The 22,338-nt window shown below is 38.1% G+C and overlaps 2 protein-coding genes across 4 annotated transcripts in view; one reads left to right on the top strand and one right to left on the bottom strand.

Moving 5' to 3' along the window:
* The window catches only part of rassf6 (Ras association domain family member 6), a 48,701-nt gene extending 39,909 nt beyond the window's left edge, over positions 1 to 8,792 (bottom strand). Inside the window, exon 1 of the mRNA XM_087269740.1 lies at positions 8,573 to 8,792. The gene's annotated coding sequence lies outside the window, so the exon portion shown is untranslated. The remainder of the gene's footprint in view (positions 1 to 8,572) is intronic.
* Positions 7,370 to 22,338, top strand: part of musk (muscle, skeletal, receptor tyrosine kinase) — a 102,235-nt gene continuing 87,266 nt past the window's right edge. For 2 of the 3 annotated variants that reach the window (NM_001004503.2, NM_199908.2), the window contains 1 exon segment: positions 7,370 to 7,575. In NM_001004503.2, coding sequence (NP_001004503.1) covers positions 7,503 to 7,575 — 73 coding nt within the window. In that variant the 5' untranslated portion in view covers positions 7,370 to 7,502. 3 annotated transcript variants of the gene reach the window in all.

Below are 22,338 nucleotides of genomic sequence, written 5' to 3'. Positions count from 1 at the left end.
AGTTTTAGAGGATTCACAGATAACAAAAGGCATTGAGTGAAATATAAAAATATTACAAAAATGTGCCCAACTTGTGCCTTCTTCTTAAGAGAAACTATTCATATGTTCATACGTATGATATATTAAGTTGCTATAAAGTTTACCATGGAAGCTTGTCTCTTCCACAGTATAAACCCCACAATTTAGACTTTTTTCTTCTTTAAACTTGTAAGTTTATATTTCAGTAATAAACTTTAATTGAAAATAATGATTTTGCAGTTGTCACCCTTTTCCTCAAAATTTTGACTATGTATCAGTTTCACGAGTTTACACTCGAAAAAAATATAAAAAAGATATTTTACTGCATAGAATATGCATATTTGGTGTGCTGTCCAGGGAGAGGGCTCAGGGCTTAGAAAGACACCCTAACTTGTGTTATTCCCCTTATCAGGATTCTACATTGTAAAAGAGCTATACAAATAAAGGTGAATTGAACTAAATTGAATTGACAGGAAAATGCAGATCATCCTAATAGGTAACATGTAGCATTATATTTTGAAATAATATTTAAGCCTGTTAACGTTAAATTAAATATGTCACAATACACTGGAATTGTGATTGCGTATATGCGAGATAGAGTGATAATGTGCACTTACTTCCAATTGCTGGTTACTATAAAAATATTTTTATTAAACAAAAAAATATATACAGAAACTAAAAAAAAAACAACAAAAAAAAAAACAACAACAACAACAGCAACTAATACTTAGCCTGAAAATTAACCTGCCCCGGACCAGGCTAGTTTCCCAGCATAAGTTGCCAGAGTAGCTGAGTTTGAACTATCGTAAACTTAATTTATTAAACCGGATCCGCAACTAATAAACCTGATTTACCAAAATAAGCCTGGATTTTTCTCTAAGCTTAGTTTAGTTAAGGTTTTGCAAGAAAAAAAAATCAGAATTGTGACATTTATTAGCCCCCATTAAATTTTTTGAATTTTGAATTTTTTTTAATCTAGACTAATCTCAGAATTAATCTAGATTTATAAAAATGGATCATTTGAATTCTGCTGAATGCATTAAGAATGTGTGTGCTACCCAAATAATAAGTCTTTGAGAACGAGTTTCTCAAGCCAGATGGCACATTAGACCAGGGGGTCATCGTTTCTAAAATGCATCACAAACTGCTTGAAAAACTATTCCACTATCATAATTGGTGATGAAAATAAATGATGTTGAATAAGATGTACTTGTGTTTACTAACTGTTTATTCAGTTAAACATGCATTTTGAACTGTAGGCCTACATAAGCTCTAAACAGCAATTTTTGATCACTTAAAGTCATAACTGAACTAAACAGAAATGGAATTAAGATGTGAAGTATGCATATATTAGTGGCATTATTGAAGTTAACACCGCGATCAGTAAACACCGTCATGTAGGACTTTTCGCCATATTTTCCAACAAGATCCACACACAAGGCTGTCAGTAAAGGACCCCCCCACACACACTTACACACATATACACACGCACACACACACACACACACACACACACACACACACACACACACACACACACACATCGCAAAACGCTGAAGTTTTTTTTCTTTCCATTTGGCGTGTGTTAGAGAGGCTCGAATCAGCTGAAATGACACCCGAATCCGCGGCTTTATACAAATCATCCACCCATTTAGTTTTATCTGATATATGTATTCGCATCCGACCCATGCCCGAAAATAATGTAATTCTTTGTTTTAGGCATGATGATAGATAACCATGGATAACAGCAGATTCAGTGAGCTGTAATCTGCGCATCTCTGATAATAAAATAATGTTTAATATTAAACGTTTTAAATGAACATTTATTTATAAAAACAAAAGTTTGTCTTCATTTTCAAATATAGAAAGACATTTTAGCTTTTACAGATACAGGAAGAAGATAAAAAAAGGTGCTACTTCAGCCTAAACGGCAGCTATGATATGTTTACCATTTCTTTGCACTGTCCAAAAACAGAACAGTATCTACTGTTCCTGGATTCGGGCAATTCCACCTCGCCACCAAAACGCAGTCAGCTGCACTGAATGAGCATTCGCTCGCACCCCTTGTTGTAGGAATGAACAAGATTTTCCAGGCACTGCAGTTGTGGAAATAATTGATCTTGTTTCCCCCAGAACGATAGCAGATTGCTGATGACTCCTCTAACTGAAACTTTGAACAGAAGGCAACTCTTGCACTTCATCCATTATTTTGGGCATCTCATCTTCCCATTCAGCAAAGTCCACTATCTGCTTTTTTGTTGGTCCACTGCCTTGTCCTGCTACATTCACCTGCAACTCACCCACAATTAATCATATTGTATTTTGAATACTTGATCCAGATTATATATACTTATACTTATAATACTTATATCGCCAGATAAAACCGCCATCCTCGCATCACTAGCATGAGTAATTCAATTCCATAACACTCTCCCCAGTCCTTACTCCTTACTTAAAGGGGTGATCCAGAATGTAATTTTAAGGCTTGGTTGTGTTTATAAGATGCAAAGCAATGTGTGCTTATGTTTCACTTGAAGGAAATCGCGTAATTTTTTCATATATCTCACTTTGATTATACACAGCTACTCAGCTAACATGAAAACGACTGTCATATTTCCTATTTCTTCTAAAAGTCCCGCCCTTAAGTGACTCTGATTGGTCATCATCATAATGTGCTGCTATTGGCGGATCGGCTCCACGTCACGCCCGTAAAAGCACGCGCTTTTCTGCTGTGTAAACATACAGTCAACTTCCTGCCTGATCTCTAAAATAAAATCTGACAAGTGTCTGTAACTAACGAGTGAAAATGGGGTGTGGCTCCTTTAACAGCATCTGTGTGTGCGTCTATGTGTGTGTGAATGTGTGAACTTTCTATAACAAGCCCCAGTGTGCGGGACTTTCTTTTTCTCTGATGCTTGGAATAAGCTATTTTCTGTAATATATCGTGACAGAAGAATAAAGCACGAGATGTGAGATGCTACCTGTTGAGCCTTGATTTATTATTCTGCTGCTACCACGAGTCAGGTTAGCTAACCTGTATTTTTTTTTAACTCTATGCGTTATGACGTCTTTCACGAGTATCCGGAATATGCAGGTGTAAGTAATATGAATCATCCACATATCTTTTGCGACTTCATTATCTGAGATGTGAAACACATGAAAAAGCTGCCTGAAGACAATCAGTGCAGTCCCGTGCGCACACACACATAAGACACCGTGCTGGTGGAGTGAGTGTGTGTGTTTACAGGAGTTTGGCTGATAAATGTGAGTTTGTAGCTAAATCGTTTGCCCGCAAAGCAGCATTTCGCATTGTTTACATCATTGCTACAGCATACTGTTAACGCCAGACACTGTACATGTCATGATCAATTTTAACAAATAAAAACACTTATATCTGGAGTCGAATCCAACACTGAACTGGGAGAGATTCTGGAGCTGTTTTGTCAAATCATGCTTGCTGATTATTTTATAATTATCTGGAAGATAATTAATATTGAACTAAAGGCACTTCTGTCTTTGTGTTGTGTCCTTTGGAAGCCCAAATACAGAAACAGACGAAGCTCTGTGGAAACAGCCGTGTTTAGACGCATTTTTAGCTTCATCTCTGCTATAACGTTGAAGCACCTCTGGCCACGGCCCTTACAGGCATGCGCAGTGTGGGATGCGCAGTAAACGAACTTGTGATGTAACAGGGGGCGGAAGTATTTTTTTGTAGTCCCCAAAACTTGTTCATTGTAGGCTTTGCTAAGCTAACTCTGTAAAAACCAAGGTCTCTCTTTGCATTGAACTTAGAACTTTTTACATTCTGAGATGTTGTTTATGTTCACACAGCTACATTACACATCAACTAAAGTTTAAAATATGAGATCGTAGTGGACCACCCCTTTAATACCCCAGTTTGTCATTGGTGCATGAATAAAATGTTCATGGGTTAAAGGTGAAAGTCTTCACACGCAACGGCAGACGGTCGAGCTGGGTTTCTCCCTTGCCTGGCGTTCTTTGGGTCCGGTCCTCCAGAGAGGTGCGTATACTGCAATGGGCACTCGGGCAGATCTAAGGGTTCCAATGGGAGATTAACCGTTGCCTCCAGGTCCGCGGACCTCCCGCTCCTCCAAGCGCTCCATCCAAGCTTCGAGTGGAGGAAGGGATCCGTTTAACCAGATGGTAGTCCTTATGTTCGATGACACCGGGGACCAGACGTCCACTGCTGAATCAGTGGGTGGGCTTTCATTGTCCTACGAGAATCCAGGCCCGCTCGCCCCCCTCCGGCAGGTGAGCGCTGTCAAAACGGATCCTGAAACGGACATTTTAGCCATGCTTTCCCGTGCTGCTTCGACCGTGGGGTTGGAGATGGTTTATCCCCCAGCTCCACGGCTGGACCACCTAGATGGGTGCTACGGAGAGGACCAGAGGGCTAAGCCTTCGAAGCATCTCGTCCCCTTCTTCCCGGAAGTGCACAGTAGGCTCACGCAGTCTTGGAGGGCACCTTTCTCTCCCTGTGCTACGTGTTCCTCCGCCCTCACCACTCTTGACAGTGGAGCGGCCAGGCTGCTTCTGCCTTGCACGCTATGGCCACCTACCAGAGCTATAATGCGCAGGCGCTGGTCCGGATGCACAAGGGTGGGTCCAACCCAAGTTTGCTTCGCGAGCTCCGCACTGCAACCGACTATGCTCTTCGGACCACTAAGTCCACTGTGTATGCGTTGGGGAGGACGATGTCCACATTAGTGGTCCAGGAGCGCCACCTCTGGCTAAACCTGGCTGATATATGCGAAGTTGACAAAGTCTGCTTTCTTGACTCCCCCATATCCCAGGCTGGCCTGTTTGGCGACACCGTTGGTGAATTCACCCAGGAATTCAAGGTAGTGAGAGAGCAGTCAGATGCGATGGATAATATCATCTATCGGTGGGACTGTAAGCCCACTCCGCCCGCCGAGCCATCCATATCTGCTGCTCCTCGCCGAAGGCGCCTTTCTATGAGAGCTGCCCCGCCCCCACACGCTCCTCCGGCGAAGCAGGCGTGTCGAGCACCTCGAAAGCAGGCAGCCCCCCCTGCCCAATGTGCTGTTAAGTCCGGTAATGGACCGCAAAGCGTACCTGAGACAAGTCGTCCGGGAAAGAGGGAATTTGCTCTTTCCCTGCTGGAGGGTCAGGCCCCATTTCCAACTGCACTTTTCACTGCCATGAAAACATCAATGAAAGTGCACTTTTACACTTCACCGAATGTGACAGCCCGAAATCTGCCGGTCTGGGACGCTATGCTTTCTAGCTTGCAGGTTCCGTGCATTTCGCCAGTGGCTTACGAGCGCTGGGAGGACGCGGGCCAGCCCTTCGGGGGGGCTCATACGCACGGACAGACTCAGCTATGCCATTCAGTTTGCGAAACAGAAACGCAAGAGGAGATTGCTGTCCTCCTGGCGAAGGATGCAATCAAGCCGGTCCCTCCAGCCGAGATAGAGAGCGGGTTTTACAGCCCGTATTTCATCATGCCCAAAAAGAGCGGTGGGTCACAGCCAATCCTAGATCTGCACGTTTTGAACCGCTGTCTGCACAAGCTACCGTTCAGAATTCTCACGCAAAAGCACATCCTCCGGTGCGTTTAACCTCGGGATTGGTTTGCAGCAATAGACCTGAAGGACGCGTATTTCCATGTCTCTATTCTTCCTCGCCACCGTCAGTTTCTGCGGTTTGCGTTCGAAGGTCGAGCTTGGCAATAAAAAAAAAGCAATGAATCTAACTCCATAGATGGTGCCCCCATTCGGAGTTGAGGCCCTACGCAACCTGCGTACAGAGTGAGTCACGACTCACGGAGGCATGAACGAAATCTTGCTGAATGAAACTGAAGTTGCTGAAAAAATAAAAATGAAATACTACAAAAATTACACAGGAGTAGCCACTACAGGGGAGAAGCCAGTCTGTAGAGTTTCTAGCTAAACATTTTGCAGTGTTTGCATGTCCAACAGTACAGAATTAATTAAAACAGAAATAAAAAACCAACCATCACAATTTCATTAAAAAAAAACAACAACACCTAAATTGTTTTGCATTTCATGATTTTTTTCAGTTGAATAAAAATCTATTTTCCATTCATATATTAGCAAATATTTTGCTAATATTTTAAATTATATATAAAATGTCTATTTTCCATTAACATAGGCTCTTAGCAAATTATTTTGCAGTGTTTGCATGTCCTTTACTGCACAAAATCCATTAACATACAAGTTAAATAACAATAATTACAAGTTTAATTAAAAAAAAATTAAATAGTTAAATAGTTTTGCAATTTGTAATTGTTGTTGTTGTTGTTGAATAAAAGACTGCTTTCCATTCATATATTTTTATCATTGAAGATGTGTTATAAAAATAGTTTGTAAAAATCTTGTCTCGTTCTAGTGAACCCAATCTCGTGTCAAGTCTCCTCTCGTGGATTAAGCGCCTTGTCACACCCCTATTAGTAGAAAGTATATAAATTTCAAAATTGAATTGGGCACAACAAACAAGTTGCAATTCTGAGACAAAACTCAGACAGCTGAAATGTACTTTAGGATTTCTGGCTTAGACTGTGACAAATTATATCATTCATAAACTAAAACTGAAGCTTTTTATGTTTTTTTTCCCCTTTTGCTATACTGAACATACAGTAATATTGTGAGTTTGAAACCAAGTTACGTACCAAACTGATACACTTCTGAAAGATTCAGACTCAAGAAGAACATTTAAGTATATTAACCGCACTTATCATATTTTATCCACACGTTTCTAAGAACTATGATATCAACATGATAATTTCTTTGTTTAAAACCCTGTTGTAAATGACTTGATATACAACAGGTAAAGCAGATAACAGGTAAAAAGAAAGAGAAAAAAAATGTCTTAAATATTCTCTGTTGTCAAAATGTTAAGAGCAAAATATTTTTTTGTAATTCAAATTAACTTTGTTGTGAGCAAAAACTTGCACAAATGCCTGATTTATCAAATCTTACAAAAATATGAAGAAAAATGTATATGGCTTTTATTTATTTACTTTTTACTAAATGGTGAAATAAACATCTCAATTCCAGAAAATTCAAATTTTCTGCCTATTTTTTGAAATCTCAGCTCTTACAGGGTTAACACAGACTGTGGTTTTATTTCTATGTTTTTTCAAGCCAAATCATAAGCTCTGAATTCAGCAGCTGCACATAAAATCTACAAACTTCAAAAGTACAACATGTTCCCTTGTCTAAAAAATGGCATTATTGGTATTTTTAGGCACTTTCTGTATCTCATCCCCCTCATATTCCTGTAAGTGTATCCAGCAGCTGGTCCTGTCTATCTCAGCTGACCGCACGAACACTGCGAAGGCCTTTCTACACATGCACACACACATCCACACACACAGACATACACACTGTACCATCTGCTGGACTTCATTTCAGAGTTCTGATACGAGGCTGACCAATGGATTTTAAAGCTGATTTGAAGCAGAAGGCTTTAAGGTGAACATGAAGGTCCCGAAAAACACTCCTCTGGTAGTTTTTCTGGCATTTTTCAGCCTGACTGAAGGGCTCCAGAGAGGTGAGTCACAGCTTTTGAAACATGAACAGCTAACTTGTGTTGTGCAAGCAATAACCACATGGTGAACTCGGGCTGCTTGTTTATTGATGAGAAATTATGACTTAGGATTTGCTGATTTGCACATTTCATAGTGTGGACGCATTGAATATGTGGGTTCATTATTTTTACTACTACAAGTACTATTATTACTATTATTACATTTTTATTGTGATTTATTTTATGAAAAAAATTGTTTTATGATTTAAAAATATAATGTAATAGTTTATTTCATTATTTTAATAAATTAATTGAATTTAATAAAAAAAAATTCAAATGATTTGTAAAATTCTCAGCAATTTGTATTTGTTTTAATCAAATGAAAGCAAATTGGAAATATATATATATATATATATATATATATATATATATATATATATATATATATTCAACTTTTTTTTACATATGGTTAAAAACTTTTGCGTTGTTAAATTATTATCTAAAATAGTAGTTTGTATTTTGTTTTGTTTATGCATATTCATATATAATATAAGACATGAATATTAAATAAAATATTAACATAAAATATTTACATCATACACATATTCTTTCCAAGTTTACTTTAGCTGGCTGCCATAAAATTGTGTCTTAATGTGATTTAGTTTGTCTGGAATTTAAATAATATTGCTAATAAACTAAATACAAATTATATAAATAAAATTGTATGTGAGGAGTTCAGATGTAAAAACCTTTAAATGCAGTTGGAAATGTTTACCTTAAATGAGCATTTTTTTATCAGCCTCCTATGTTTATGTTCAGTTATTTCACTTGAAAGGCAATGAAAAGAACTTATTCATCACTATAAAAGTAAAATTACTGAGCCTACACACAAGAGTCAGAGTCTGTTCGCCATGCGGTATCAACTTACAACAGATGTCGAAAGTTAAAAATGAAACACCCGAAATTGCATGAAACTCTGGATAACTTGTGATGCAACTAATTGTTTTATACTGGAACTTGCCTTCAAAAAGTGCTTACTTGGTCTTATCCACATTTATTGCATGTTGAACACACGTCCACCACAACAAGAAGTAAAAAAAAACCTGAACTGCGTAAATTGCGTTAATTTTTTAACGCGTTAATTATTTAAAATTAATCGCATGTGTTAACGCATTAATTTTGACAGCGCTTATAATTAGAAATGTCCATGTGCAGTTGGTAGGTACAGTTCAAGTAAGTGAGTCAGTGCAATGTAGTGCAATGAATATGTGCAAATTTTAAATGTGCAAATGTTAAAGAGTGTACAGAAGGGGGGGGGGGGGGGGTGTCTGGGGGTTAGGTTGGCATAGTGAGGGACAGAGTTCAAAAGGGAGTTCAAAAATGACACTGCTCTGGGGAAACAGCTGCTCCTCAGGCTGCTCGTTTTTATCCGGAGTCTGAAGCACCTGCCGGAGAGAAAACAGTCTGTGAGCAGGGTGAGAGGTGTCCTTAAGATTACTGCGTGGTCAGCGCAAACAGTGTTTCTTCCGGATGTCCTCTATGGCTGGCAGTGTGGCCCCTGTGATGCATTGGGCAGTTTTCACCACCCGTTGCAGTACCTTACGCTCAGCAACAGAGCAGCTTCCATAGCAGACTGTGAGGCAGTTGGTCAGGATGCTTTCTATTGTGCAGCGGTAGAAGTTCACCAAGACAGTTGATAAAAGCTGCTTCTTTTTCTTAAGTTGCCTCAAAAAAAAAAAAAAAAAAAAAAGGTGCTGGTGAGCCTTCTTGACCAGGCTGGAGGTGTTGATGGTCCAGAGAAGGTCCTTTGAGATGTGGGTCCCCAGGAACTTGAAGGATGAGACAGGCTCAACGGCCATCCCATATATGTGTATTGGATCATGTGAGCCTGTTCGTCCCTTCCTGAAGTCGACAATGAGCTCCTTGGTCTTGTTGGTGTTAAGGAGCAGATTATTGTCAGTGCAGAAAGTGGACAGATGCTGGATCTCCTCCCTGTAGGCCGTCTCATCATTGTTGCTTATTAGACTAATCACTGTGGTGTCCTCTGCAAATTTGATGATGGTGTTGGATCTGCTCACAGGCCTACAGTCAATTGTCAAAAGGTAGTAGAGGAAGGGGTTCAGCACATAGCCCTGTGGTACACCAGTGTTGAGTGGTGGAGCAGATGTGGCCTGATCTAACATTCGGAGGTCTGTTAGTCAGAAAGTCCATAACCCAGTTTCAGAGAGACGTGTCAATATCCATTTCTCTAAGTCTGATCATTAACATGGAGGGTATGACAGTGTTGAATGATGAGCGGAAGTCAACAAACAGCATTCGTGCATAAGTGTTTTTATTGTCCAGGTGTGTAAGTACAGAGTGCAGTGCTATAGAAAATGCATCCTCTGTGCTCCTGTTGCCACGGTAGGCAAACTGATGTGAGTCCAGTGTGGATGGTAGAGAGTGTTTCAGATGTGCCAGGACCAACCGCTCGAAGCACTTCATGATGATGGGTGATTGCTACAGAGCGGTAGTCAGTCAGGCATGTTGGGCTGGAGTGTTTGGGCTCTGGCACAATAGAGGTGGTTTTAAAGCATGTTGGCACAGCTGCTAGGTTGAGCGACAGGTTGAAAATGTCTGTGAATACCCAAGCGAGCTGTTCTGCACATGCTTTGAGGACGTGCCCAGGAATACCGTCTGGTCCAGCAGCCTTACACACATTGATCCGACTCAGTGCGGTGTAGACATCTGAGGAAGTGAGTGTGATAGGTGAGTGGTTGATTGAGGATGTAATCCTGGTGTAGGGCTCTTTATCGTCTCTTTCAAAGCGGGCAAAAAAGTCATTTAGCTCGTTCAGGAAGGAGACGTCTGTGGCTGTGGGTGTAGTCTGGCTGGGTTTGTAGTTGCTGATGGCCTAAATGCCCTGCCACATGCACCGGAGATCAGAGTTGAAAAGTGCTCCTCTAGCTTTAGCTTGTAACAGTGCTTGGCCTTTTAGATGCCTCTCTTCAGATTAGCCCTGGAGGTGCTGTAGGCCTATGCATCCCCTGATCTGAAGGCAGTGTTGCGTGCCTTCAGCAGGAGGCACACCTCCTTGTTCATCCATAGCTTCTGATTCGGGTATGTACTGATCTGTTTCTGGGTTGTAACACTGTCTATGCGGGTGTTGATATATTCCAGAAGAGAGGAAGTCTAACTGTGAATGTCTGTGTGAGAGCCACAGACATTTGGAGACTATTGTAACAATTCTACCGAGCATTACAGTTGAAACAAATATCACACTTCAATTAAATGCACATTAAAATTAAATTGTTGAAAAAACAATGTACTTTATATGAATGGATGAAAATAAAGGATGTGCCAAAAGTTATGAAAGAGCTGTTTTTTTGGCCAGCAGATGTTGTGCTTTGATTCAACACAAGTGCTGCTGTATTATTAATAACAGCATTAATAGTCATACACAACAAATACTTTATGTCATCGTATATTAAATCAGAGGACAGATGATTCCAACATGTTCTTCTACAATATGCACACACAATGTTCACAAGCTAACCTTCACTTTCCAAGGCAAAAAATAAATAAATAAAAAATCTCACTTTTCTTTGCACCAACAGTAAAGAAACATTTATTATAGTCTGGCTTTCCTGAACATTTGTGAAAAAAGCAATTACACCCATATCAGAATGTACAGTGTTTTACAGTATGAATCATTGACAAATGGGAATTTGATTTGCACTTATTTATGATTTAAATGCTGAGGTCACGTCTATAATTTGTGACACATGACTTTTTTGGAGAAGTTGTGTGACCTCAGAGCTTTTGAACCTCAATATCTTCCATGTTGGAAATGTGTGTGATGATTTTGGGAGCACTGCATGAGCTTTAAAAGCTCCAGATGGGAAAGATATACTGTATGCCAAGGTTTTTTTTTTTTTTTCCTAAGATGCATTTATGCGGTTACTAAACGACATCTTAAAATAAGTTATGAGGTTATTAGTAAGGTATTTTGGTGTTGGACAGCTTAATCAAATCAATTGATCTCAAAAATACATGCTAATTTATTGAATTTGCAAGAGGTTAAAAATATTGATTTAATTTGTCTGTTATAACAAAACATTGTCAAATTCCAGATAAGAAATATGTGTGTTGTGCACAGTGGATATTTTATATTTTGTACAGTATATACAATAGAATTGCTTTAAATTGACAAAGAATTACATTTTATTCAGACTTTGTTGTGGTTTTGTACACTAATTGCCCATTACAAAAATAAAAAATAATTAAAAAAAAAAATCACAGTATTATTATCATTATATAGTTTTTTTGTATTTTATTTTGATACATGAAGAAGCCTTGATACTTTTAACAGTTTCCTGTTAAATCTACAGTAACTTACAGACAGCAGTTTGCCAGTAACTTACTTTGAATCAATTACAGCACAAATACTGTATTTACATTTACATTTACATTTACATTTAGTCATTTAGCAGACGCTTTTATCCAAAGCGACTTACAAATGAGGACAAGGAAGCAATTTACACCACTAAGAGCAACAATGAATAAGTACTAAAGGCAAGTTTCAGGTCTGTAAAGTCTAAGAAGGGAAGTGTTAGTAATTTTTTTTTATTTTTTATTTTATTTTTTTTTTTGTACAGTTAGTGTGATATTCAAATAGGCAATTGCAGATTAGGAAGTGAAGTGGAGACTAAATAGTTGAGTTTTTAGTCGTTTCTTGAAAATAGCGAGTGACTCTGCTGTTCTGATGCAGTTAGGGAGTTCATTCCACCAACTGGGCAGATTGAGCGTGAGCGTTCGCGAAAGTGATTTTTTTCCTCTTTGGGATGGAACCACGAGGCGACGTTCATTCACAGAACGCAAGTTTCTGGAGGGCACATAGATCTGCAGAAGTGAGTGCAGATAAGAAGGTGCCAGGCCAGAAGTCACTTTGTAGGCAAACATCAGAGTTTTGAATTTGATGCGAGCAGCAACTGGCAGCCAGTGCAAACGGACTAGCAGCGGAGTGACATGTGCTCGTTTAGGTTCATTGAAGACAACTCGTGCTGCTGCATTCTGGAGCAGTTGAAGAGGCTTGATAGAGTTAGCTGGAAGCCCAGCTAGTAGAGAGTTGCAGTAATCCAGTTTGGAGAGAACAAGAGCTTGAACAAGGAGTTGAGCTGCATGTTCAGATAAGAAGGGTCGGATCTTTCTGATGTTATAGAGTGCGAATCTGCACGATCGAGCAGTTCTAGAAATGTGGTCAGAGAAGTTTAGTTGGTCATCAATCGTTACTCCAAGGCTTTTCACCATTTTGGATGCAGTAATGGTTGCCCCATCCATCTGGATTGAAAAGTTATGGTGTAGAGTCGGGTTGGCAGAAACTACAAGCATTTCCGTTTTTGCGAGGTTCAGCTGAAGATGATGATCTTTCATCCAGTGTGAAATATCCAACAGGCAGGCTGAGATACGAGCTGGAACCGAGGGATCATCAGGATGAAAAGAGAGGTATAGCTGGGTATCATCAGCATAGCAGTGGTAGGAGAATCCATGTCTCTGGATGACTGGTCCTAGAGATGATGTGTAGATGGAGAAGAGAAGTGTCCCAAGAACAGAGCCTTGAGGTACCCCAGTGTTTAGATGCTGTAGGTTGGACACCTCTCCCCTCCAAGACACCCTGAATGACCTGTCAGAGAGGTAAGATCTGAACCATTGTATAACAGTGCCCGCAACGCCCAGTGACTCAAGCGTAGATAGCAGGATCTGGTGGTTGACAGTGTCAAAAGCAGCTGACAAGTCCAGCAAAATGAGGACTGATGATTTAGAGTCTGCTTTAGCCAGTCTGAGATCCTCCACGACCGAGAGCAGGGCAGTCTCAGTTGAGTGGCCTTTCTTAAAGCCGGATTGCTTGTTGTCCATGAGATTGTTTTGAGTAAGAAAGTCCAGGACTTGATTGAACACTACTTTCTCCAGAATCTTGGCCATGAATGGAAGCAGGGATACTGGTCTGTAGTTTTCAAGTAGCGTATGGTCCAGGTTGGGTTTCTTTAGCAGTGGGGTTACCCTAGCCTGCTTAAATGTAGTGGGGAATAAACCAGAGTCAAGAGATGTGTTAATTATGTGAGTCAGTGTTGGTATGACTGCAGGAGAGATGGCTTGCAAGAGATGAGAGGGAATGGGATCGAGTGGACAGGTGGTTGCATGGCTAGATAGCACAAGTTTGGACACCTCAGACTCAGAGAGCTGAGAAAAAGAGGTGAGTGTGTGTGGTGTTGGTGTTGTATCTTGCGTGTTTGTTGTAGGTGCAGCAAATTGAGCACTGATTTTTGCAGTTTTGGTGCAGAAGAATGTAGCAAAGTCATCAGTAGTAAGTGTGGAGGATGCGGGTGGAGGAGGAGGATAGAGGAGGGAGGAAAATGTTTTAAAAAGTAGGCGAGGATTAGTGGCATTGTTGATTTTCAGACGGTAATACGTCTGCTTTGCAGAAGTAACCTTCGCTGAGAAAGAGGACAGAAGAGTTTGGTATGTTAAGAGATGTGCAGGATTTTTAGTTTTCCGCCAAATTCTCTCCGCAGCCCGAAGTTTTGAGCGATGCTCACGGAGAGCATCCGAGAGCCAGGGTGCAGGAGGACTGGCACGGGCTGGCCTGGATGCAAGAGGACATAATCGGTCTAGACATGATGCTAGTGTGGAGCAGAGTGTATTAGTGGCACTGTTCGAATCAAGTGCAGTGAGTTTGCGAGATGGAGGAAGAGAGTCTGAAACAATGGTGGATAGTCTATTGGGTGAGAGAGATCGTAGGTTTCTGCGAAAGGTAACCAGTGTAGGAGTGTGTGGCGGCTCAGGAGTAATGTGGATGTTGAGAGACAGAAGGAAATGATCAGATATTTGTAGTGGAGTTACTATTGTTTGATCAGTGAAGCAGTGTCGTGTGTAAATAAGGTCTAGCTGATTACCTGATTTGTGGGTAGCAGAAGTAGGTGCTCTTTTTAGGTCAAAAGAGGCAAGCAAAGTCTGAAAGTCTGCAGCTTGCGGTTTGTCAACGTAAATGTTGAAGTCACCTAGCACCAATAAGGGAGTGGCAAAATTAGAAAAAGATGAGAGAAGAACATCCAGTTCATCTAGGAAGTGACCTAATTTACCTGGTGGGCGGTAGATGACAACCACATTTATGTAGAAGGGGTGGATAATGGTGACTGCATGGAATTCAAAGGAGCTGATTGTTGGCAGGGACGGTATCAGAGTAAATTTCCATTCTTTGGAAATTAGTAGTCCAGTCCCACCCCCTCTCCCTGTCTGACGAGGAGTGTGGGAAAAAGAGAAATTAGCAGAAAGAGTAGCATGTGTAGCAGTGTCCTCCGGCCTCAACCAGGTCTCAGTTAGAGCCATGAGATTATAGTCAGAATATGTAGCTATGGAGGTAATAAAATCAGCCTTGTTAACAGCTGATTGACAATTCCAGAGGCCCACGGAGAGAGTTGTGAAATAGTAGATACATGTATTGAACGAAGGTTGTGAGAATTACGCCTGCAGCGCACCTCCCGTGTTTTGCGAGTGTTAGTAACAACAGGAATTAGAAAACACATAATAAAAGTGCACTGACAATAAAAAATAAGTGTAAAGTAAAACAATACAGTAAAGTACTCAAGTGCTTTGTCGGTGTCTTTGCTCGGTGGAGTCGCGCAGGTAGAGTCGATGGTCTTTACCCTCGTCGGTCTTCACACGAGGCGGTCTTCACACGAGGCTGCCGCGACCGCTGCCGCGGTGAACTAGTTGTTTATATAACCCCAAAGCACTAGCTGATTGAATTCAGCTGGACACGCCTCGAGAGTCAAAACAAGGGCCGAAACTGAGGCGGACGACGCGAAACCGCGTTTGCGTTCGCTACACAAGCTCTTATAGTAACCAAGGAAACAGTGGCTAAACAACTTCTAGTATTATACACAACTGAAAGCAAGTTTAAATGTCCTACAACTTTACACAAACAGCTGGAAACAAGTCCTCAAACCATACACAACAACTGAAACAAATCTTAAATGTACTTACAGGCTGCTGGTCTAGATGCTGATAAAGTGCTTCTCCTGCCGACTAATGCTAGCGTGCTCGCTATATAGTGGTTACCTGGCGTTTGGACACGCCTCCCGAGTCAAAACAAGGGCCGAAACTGAGGCGGATGACGCGAAACCGCGTTTGCGTTCGCTACACAAGCTCTTATAGTAACCAAGGAAACAGTGGCTAAACAACTTCTAGTATTATACACAACTGAAAGCAAGTTTAAATGTCCTACAACTTTACACAAACAGCTGGAAACAAGTCCTCAAACCATACACAACAACTGAAACAAATCTTAAATGTACTTACAGGCTGCTGGTCTAGATGCTGATAAAGTGCTTCTCCTGCCGACTAATGCTAGCGTGCTCGCTATATAGTGGTTACCTGGCGTTTGGACACGCCTCGAGAGTCAAAACAAGGGCCGAAACTGAGGCGGACGACGCGAAACCGCGTTTGCGTTCGCTACACAAGCTCTTATAGTAACCAAGGAAACAGTGGCTAAACAACTTCTAGTATTATACACAACTGAAAGCAAGTTTAAATGTCCTACAACTTTACACAAACAGCTGGAAACAAGTCCTCAAACCATACACAACAACTGAAACAAATCTTAAATGTACTTACAGGCTGCTGGTCTAGATGCTGATAAAGTGCTTCTCCTGCCGACTAATGCTAGCGTGCTCGCTATATAGTGGTTACCTGGCGTTTGGACACGCCTCCCGAGTCAAAACAAGGGCCGAAACTGAGGCGGACGACGCGAAACCGCGTTTGCGTTCGCTACACAAGCTCTTATAGTAACCAAGGAAACAGTGGCTAAACAACTTCTAGTATTATACACAACTGAAAGCAAGTTTAAATGTCCTACAACTTTACACAAACAGCTGGAAACAAGTCCTCAAACCATACACAACAACTGAAACAAATCTTAAATGTACTTACAGGCTGCTGGTCTAGATGCTGATAAAGTGCTTACAGCACCTTTTATCTTGCTGCATATGTATTTACAGTGTTGTATATATTTACTGTAAAATATACAGTCATTTTCACAATGCACCTTTAAAATACAGTAACATACCGCAAAACTGTCCCTCAGTAAAATTCAGTTCATATTACAGTTAAACTGTTTATTTTACAAAATTTGTTAACAGTGTAGCAACAATTAAAACAAATACAGTAAACAAACTCATTTTAAAGTACCTTTTAATAGGATAAATATATTATATCCTTTCTTATTAAGAAGCAAATTTTTTATTTTAATTTGACATTTTATGACGTATGCTCAAGTATATATTTAAGGACACTTCATGTAGTAAATACATAAATATGTACAGGTATGCTTGTGCTGTAAGTCTATGTAAGTCTGGGATATCAATTGGGACTAAATTGCCCACTTTTAAGTATATAAAAATAAACTTTTAAGTTGCAGTCGCGGTCTTTTTCTGTTGATATCAATTTGACAATTTTATTCCCTCTTACTTTTAGTTTGCTATGGGGGAAGAAAGTTGAGCCCCTTCTCAATATAATAAGACATACTGAATGATTCACAGATCTTTTAGTAAGTCAAAATAGGTTTGATTGATTCTTTTTGTCCAAGTTCAGTAGAAAACACAACACATAATTCATTCACAAGTAAATCCTTTTATTATTTTACAAGTGGCCAAATGAGGAAACTCTTGAAAATAATGAGAAAAAGAGTAAATCAGAATAGGTTTGAGTAAGTCTTCTCGAGTTGTGGTGAAAAGTGAATGACTGTCAAGATCAAAAATTATTCCAAGACTCATGAAGATTCATTTTCTGAGATTTTAATGTTCTTGCAGCAAGGGAACAATGCAGAGGAAACACGAGATGTTTTATTCTGGTTGCTCAAAGGGTGGTCCTTCGAGGCCAGTTTATATACAGTCATACAAACAGATGATAATACATTGCTTTAATCATTGGTCTGAACAGTTTATTTGGTAGAATCCTATTGATCATAAAATCAAATCATTGTCAGCACAATTGTCCTGCAACTGGCACATTCCAGCCATTTAACTGATTGAAACTACAGTTGAGCATGTGATTCTATCAAGAAGCGCACATATTTATAACATTGACTTTGGGTTTCTTACACAAAAAAAATATATAAATAAATAAATAAAATAAATATAATATATGGAAACAAATGAAATTAATTTATCTAACAATGACCCACAAATCCGTGCGTAAATCAGGAAGAGGTTTGAATGAATCTGTTTGACCAGTTGAGAAGATGATGAAACTATAAAATGAATAATCAATAGATTGATGAATTAATGCTTGTTTATACTGTACATTGAGCATAAATGATGAATATGATTAAATGAATGACTAAAAACTTATAAGTAATTCAGAAACAGCTGTGAATGGTCTTTTTGACCAATTCTAGAGAAACTTTACCTACTTTTGACCACTGAACATGAAGGAGTTAAAGTAACTTATTCATTTTAAGTTAAACTGAATATTTTTTCTTAAATTATTATTACACTGTATTGTAATTATTTTGTGGACAATGTTGTCACCATAAATACTCACACTATAAAAACCCAACAGTCACCTTTATCAAATGAAATCAAAATATACTGAACGTTAATTAGACTAATTTGAAAATAATTTTGATCTCAGTGTTGAAGGTAATGAGTTTATTAAATACAGTACCTTATTAATTCAACTTAAATGGAATAAGTTCACAGTACTCATATAGATTAGTTTTTTTAGTTTTTACCAATCGGTTTCCTCAAATGGTTTGAGTTGCTTTAACTTACTGGGTTTTACAGTACTCAGTTGGTTTGAGATCTCTTCATTTATTTGGTTTTATTGTGCTCAAATTGCTTCATTTACTCAAACTCGATTAAGTTCACAGTACTCATTAGGGTTCGTTTTTGAACTTAAATGGTTTGTTGCAATTGATTTTCTTAAATGGTTTGAGTTGCCTTAACTTTTGGGATTTTATAGTGCAAGAATTGTGGGTTTTTTTCAGTTCATTGTATATACAGTTGAAGTCAGAATTGTTAGTCCAACTTTTAATTACTTTTTGTTTTTTAAATATTTCCCAAATTATTTTGAACAGAGCAAAGACATTTTGACAGTATGTCTGATAATATATATATATATATATATATATATATATATATATATATATATATATATATATATATATATATATATATTGTTCTTTTGAGAAAAGTCTTATTTATTTTATTTTGGCTAGAATAAAAAGTAGTTTGATAAAAAAAAAAAAAAACATTTTAAGGTCAAAAATAGTAGCCCCTTTAAGCTACATTTTTTTCAATAGTCTACAGAACAAACCACTGTTATACAATAACTTGCCGAATTACCCTAACCTACCTAGTTACCCTAATTAACCTAGTTAAGCCTTTAAATGTCACTTTAAGCTCTATAGAAGTGTCTTGAAAAATGTAAAAAAAAATTGATTTGATTTGATGATTGTCATCATGGCAAAAATAAAATAAATTAGTTTTTAGAAATGAGTTACTAAAACTATTGTATTTGGAAATGTGTTAAAAAAAATCGTCCCTCAGAAATTGGGCAAAAAATAAACAGGGGGACTAATAATTCAAGGGGGCTAATAATTCTCACTTTAACTGTAAGTTTGAACAAACAGCAATCATCATTAGTTTTATATACTGTATCGTTTTGTTGTTGTCCATATTGATATCTGATATGGACATGCAAATCCCATATATGACATGCACGTTCATATTTGGATTTTACATAAATACATGTATGTCATATGTGCAAATACACTCAAAAAATAGATATTTTTTCACGTTCAAACTACTTAATTAAAATGAGCTAAAACAACACAATTATTGAGATTTTATTGAGACAACTTCATTGGTTTATGTTGAATTCACACAAATTTGTTAAAAGTGTTAAATTAACTTAATCGGTTTGTGTTGGGATATTAAAAAGGAATCGTGTAAAACCCTGCATTTTTACAGTGTATGTAAAATGTTCAAATGTTTTAGTTGTTTCTTAAAACAATGCTGGGCTCCACACCATTCCCTCATGTTGCCAGATGATTGTCTCAGGAAAAAACCCTCAATAATTATGTTAAGTCAGCTCATTTTTAATAAGTAGTTTGAAGAAGCAGCAAAAATCTTTTTTTTTAAGTGTGGATATTTATATATGTATATATATGGTTCATATATATATTCAAATATATTTGTACATATCTGTAAGTATCTGTAAATATCTGTAATAAAATATGAAAGTGGACGTTCTTGCTATATTTCAAAATTTATGTTGCAAATAGGACATCCATTTTATATACAGTACACATTAAAAAATCACTTTCAAACTACTTAATTAATATAAGCTGAAACAACCCAACTCTTGAGATTTCATTGGGACAACTCATTTTTTTATGTTCAATACATAAATTTTAAAAGTCGTATGTTAACTTAATTGATTTGTGTTGGGACAACATATATTAATTATGTGGAACCCTTTATTTTTTCAGTGTATGCGAAATCCAATATGAACTTGCCTTTCATACCATTTGCATATTGACATATTGAGTTATACCCCTTGATATTTTTTTCCTATTTAAATATTTCCCAAATGATGTTTAACAAAGCAATGTGATTTTCACAGTTTATCTGAATTTTTTTCTTCGGGAGAAAGTCATTAGTTTTAGTTAGGCCAGAATAAAAGCAGTTTTAAATAATAATAATAATAATAATAATAATAATAATAATAATAATAATAATAAAAAGATCAAAATGATTAGCTCCTTTAATATATATATATATATATATATATATATATATATATATATATATATATATATATATATATATATATATATATATATATTCATTTTTTTTTTTTTTTTTTTTTGGGACAGGACTGTTACGCCTGTTTCACACCGCAAGCGTCAGCGGCGCGTGAGCAGAGCGTGAGCAGCGCGTGTGTTTTCGGCGTCCATGTTAACAGATTAGAGCTTTCATACCGCACGTAGCAGCAGCGCGTCAGAGCGAGGCGTGAGCGTCGCCGAAGCAGCAGTGCAGCGATAGTTTCGGCGCTGGGTCTATTTTTGACGCGCTGCTCACGCTCAATTAAAGTGACAGTGCATTGATAATGACCAAAACACATTGAATGACAGTAAAAAGTAGCAATTTTACCCAATAAATGCGTTAATAATGTCAAATGGTTTATATATAGTCATTCAAATGAACTTAAAACGATTAAAAACGGCAACAAACATTTATTTAGGCCCAAACTACAAAACCGAATGTAAAACAATTTTACTATCAGTTTTGCTTAAGTTGCACACTAGTGTTGTAGGAGAGGGGAAATAGAATATTTACGGGATTTGTAGTCCATAGCGAAGTGTATTGTGGGTAGTGTAGTGCGACACGCATGCTGGATGATGTGAGCTCGCTGTGTTCTGTGCAGCTAAGCAGAGGAAGAAAGTTTTAATCGGCTTTGTTTTATGTTCACTCGAGTTATTCCTACCGGGAGCTGTTTGCACTGTGAATCTGACAACACGAAAATAAGTAAAAGAATGGCATGCATTAATTACTTTTGTCCGTCTCATCATCTGCACGAGCATGAATTAACGAGCTGTTATTCTGCCGCTGGACATCACTGAAGCGGAGAAATTAACACTAGTTTGATCATGTATAAATATCATTATAACTATATTGTATAAATATGATTATAACTAGGTCTACAGCAACCTGATAATCAAAAAACAAATGACATGATATCACAGGCGATTGTCTTCTGACTGTAGACAATTCTCATATAAGTTAGCTTTAGAAGCATACAGTACTATTTGATCTATAAAATTTGTTAAATAAACATTTGCAGGTTAATGAAACAGCATAGGAGGGGCCTTGGTACAGATGAAAAGTTTAAAAAGTGTATTTGTATATAGAGGGGTAACTAGATAGAATAGACAGAGATAGGTTGATCTCAGCAGCAGCTGCCGAAGAGCTGCGCGCTGCAGACGCAGCTGGTGTGAAAGGCAAACGCCTGCGTGCTGCTACTGCTCGACATACGCGCTGCTCACGCTCTGCTCACGCGCCGCTGACGCTTGCGGTGTGAAACAGGCGTTAGAGACATGTGGACACATGTACATTTATTTGAATTATATATTTAATTGTAGAAATTATTTTTAATTTCATGTTTTCATGAATGATCACACTTTATTTATTTATTTATTTATTTATTTATTTATTTATTTATTTATTTATTTATTTTTAAATTAACAGTTTTTAGCTTACCAAAATCATTAAAGCTGTAGGTTCAATTGGGCTGAGGACAAAGACAATGACAGAGTTTGCTTTTTAATAATAATAATTATAATAAAAAGAGTTTTTTGTTAGTTTTTTTTAATAAAGAATGAAAGTCATGTAAAATTAATGACATAGTCCTTTACAGAACAACTCACAAAACTCCATCATCAGTCCATTTTAGACATTTTTGAGATGAAACATTTTTTTATTCACTATAATTATGTTTTATGTCAGGGACAGTTTCTGGCAGAATGTCCCATTTAGCACTAATTCATTTGTATCTGGATGGAAATCGGGCAACTAAGCGGAATTTTTTTTTTTTTTATACCTACGAAAAGCCAGAATTTAAGTAAAACCTAGACTCCAATTTGGAGCATTGCCACTTAATGTCAACAAGTAAAATCCCAGAACAAAATCATTTGAAAGCTGGTACTATAAATCGCTCTCCCTGTAGATGATACCAAAATGGTATGCA

Source organism: Danio rerio, chromosome 10 (assembly GCF_052040795.2).
Source record: "Danio rerio strain M-AB ecotype USA chromosome 10, GRCz13ab, whole genome shotgun sequence".
NCBI classification, from domain to species: domain Eukaryota; kingdom Metazoa; phylum Chordata; class Actinopteri; order Cypriniformes; family Danionidae; genus Danio; species Danio rerio.
The sequence above is the reverse complement of the archived record's forward strand: the minus strand, read 5'-3'. Positions and strand labels throughout refer to the sequence as shown.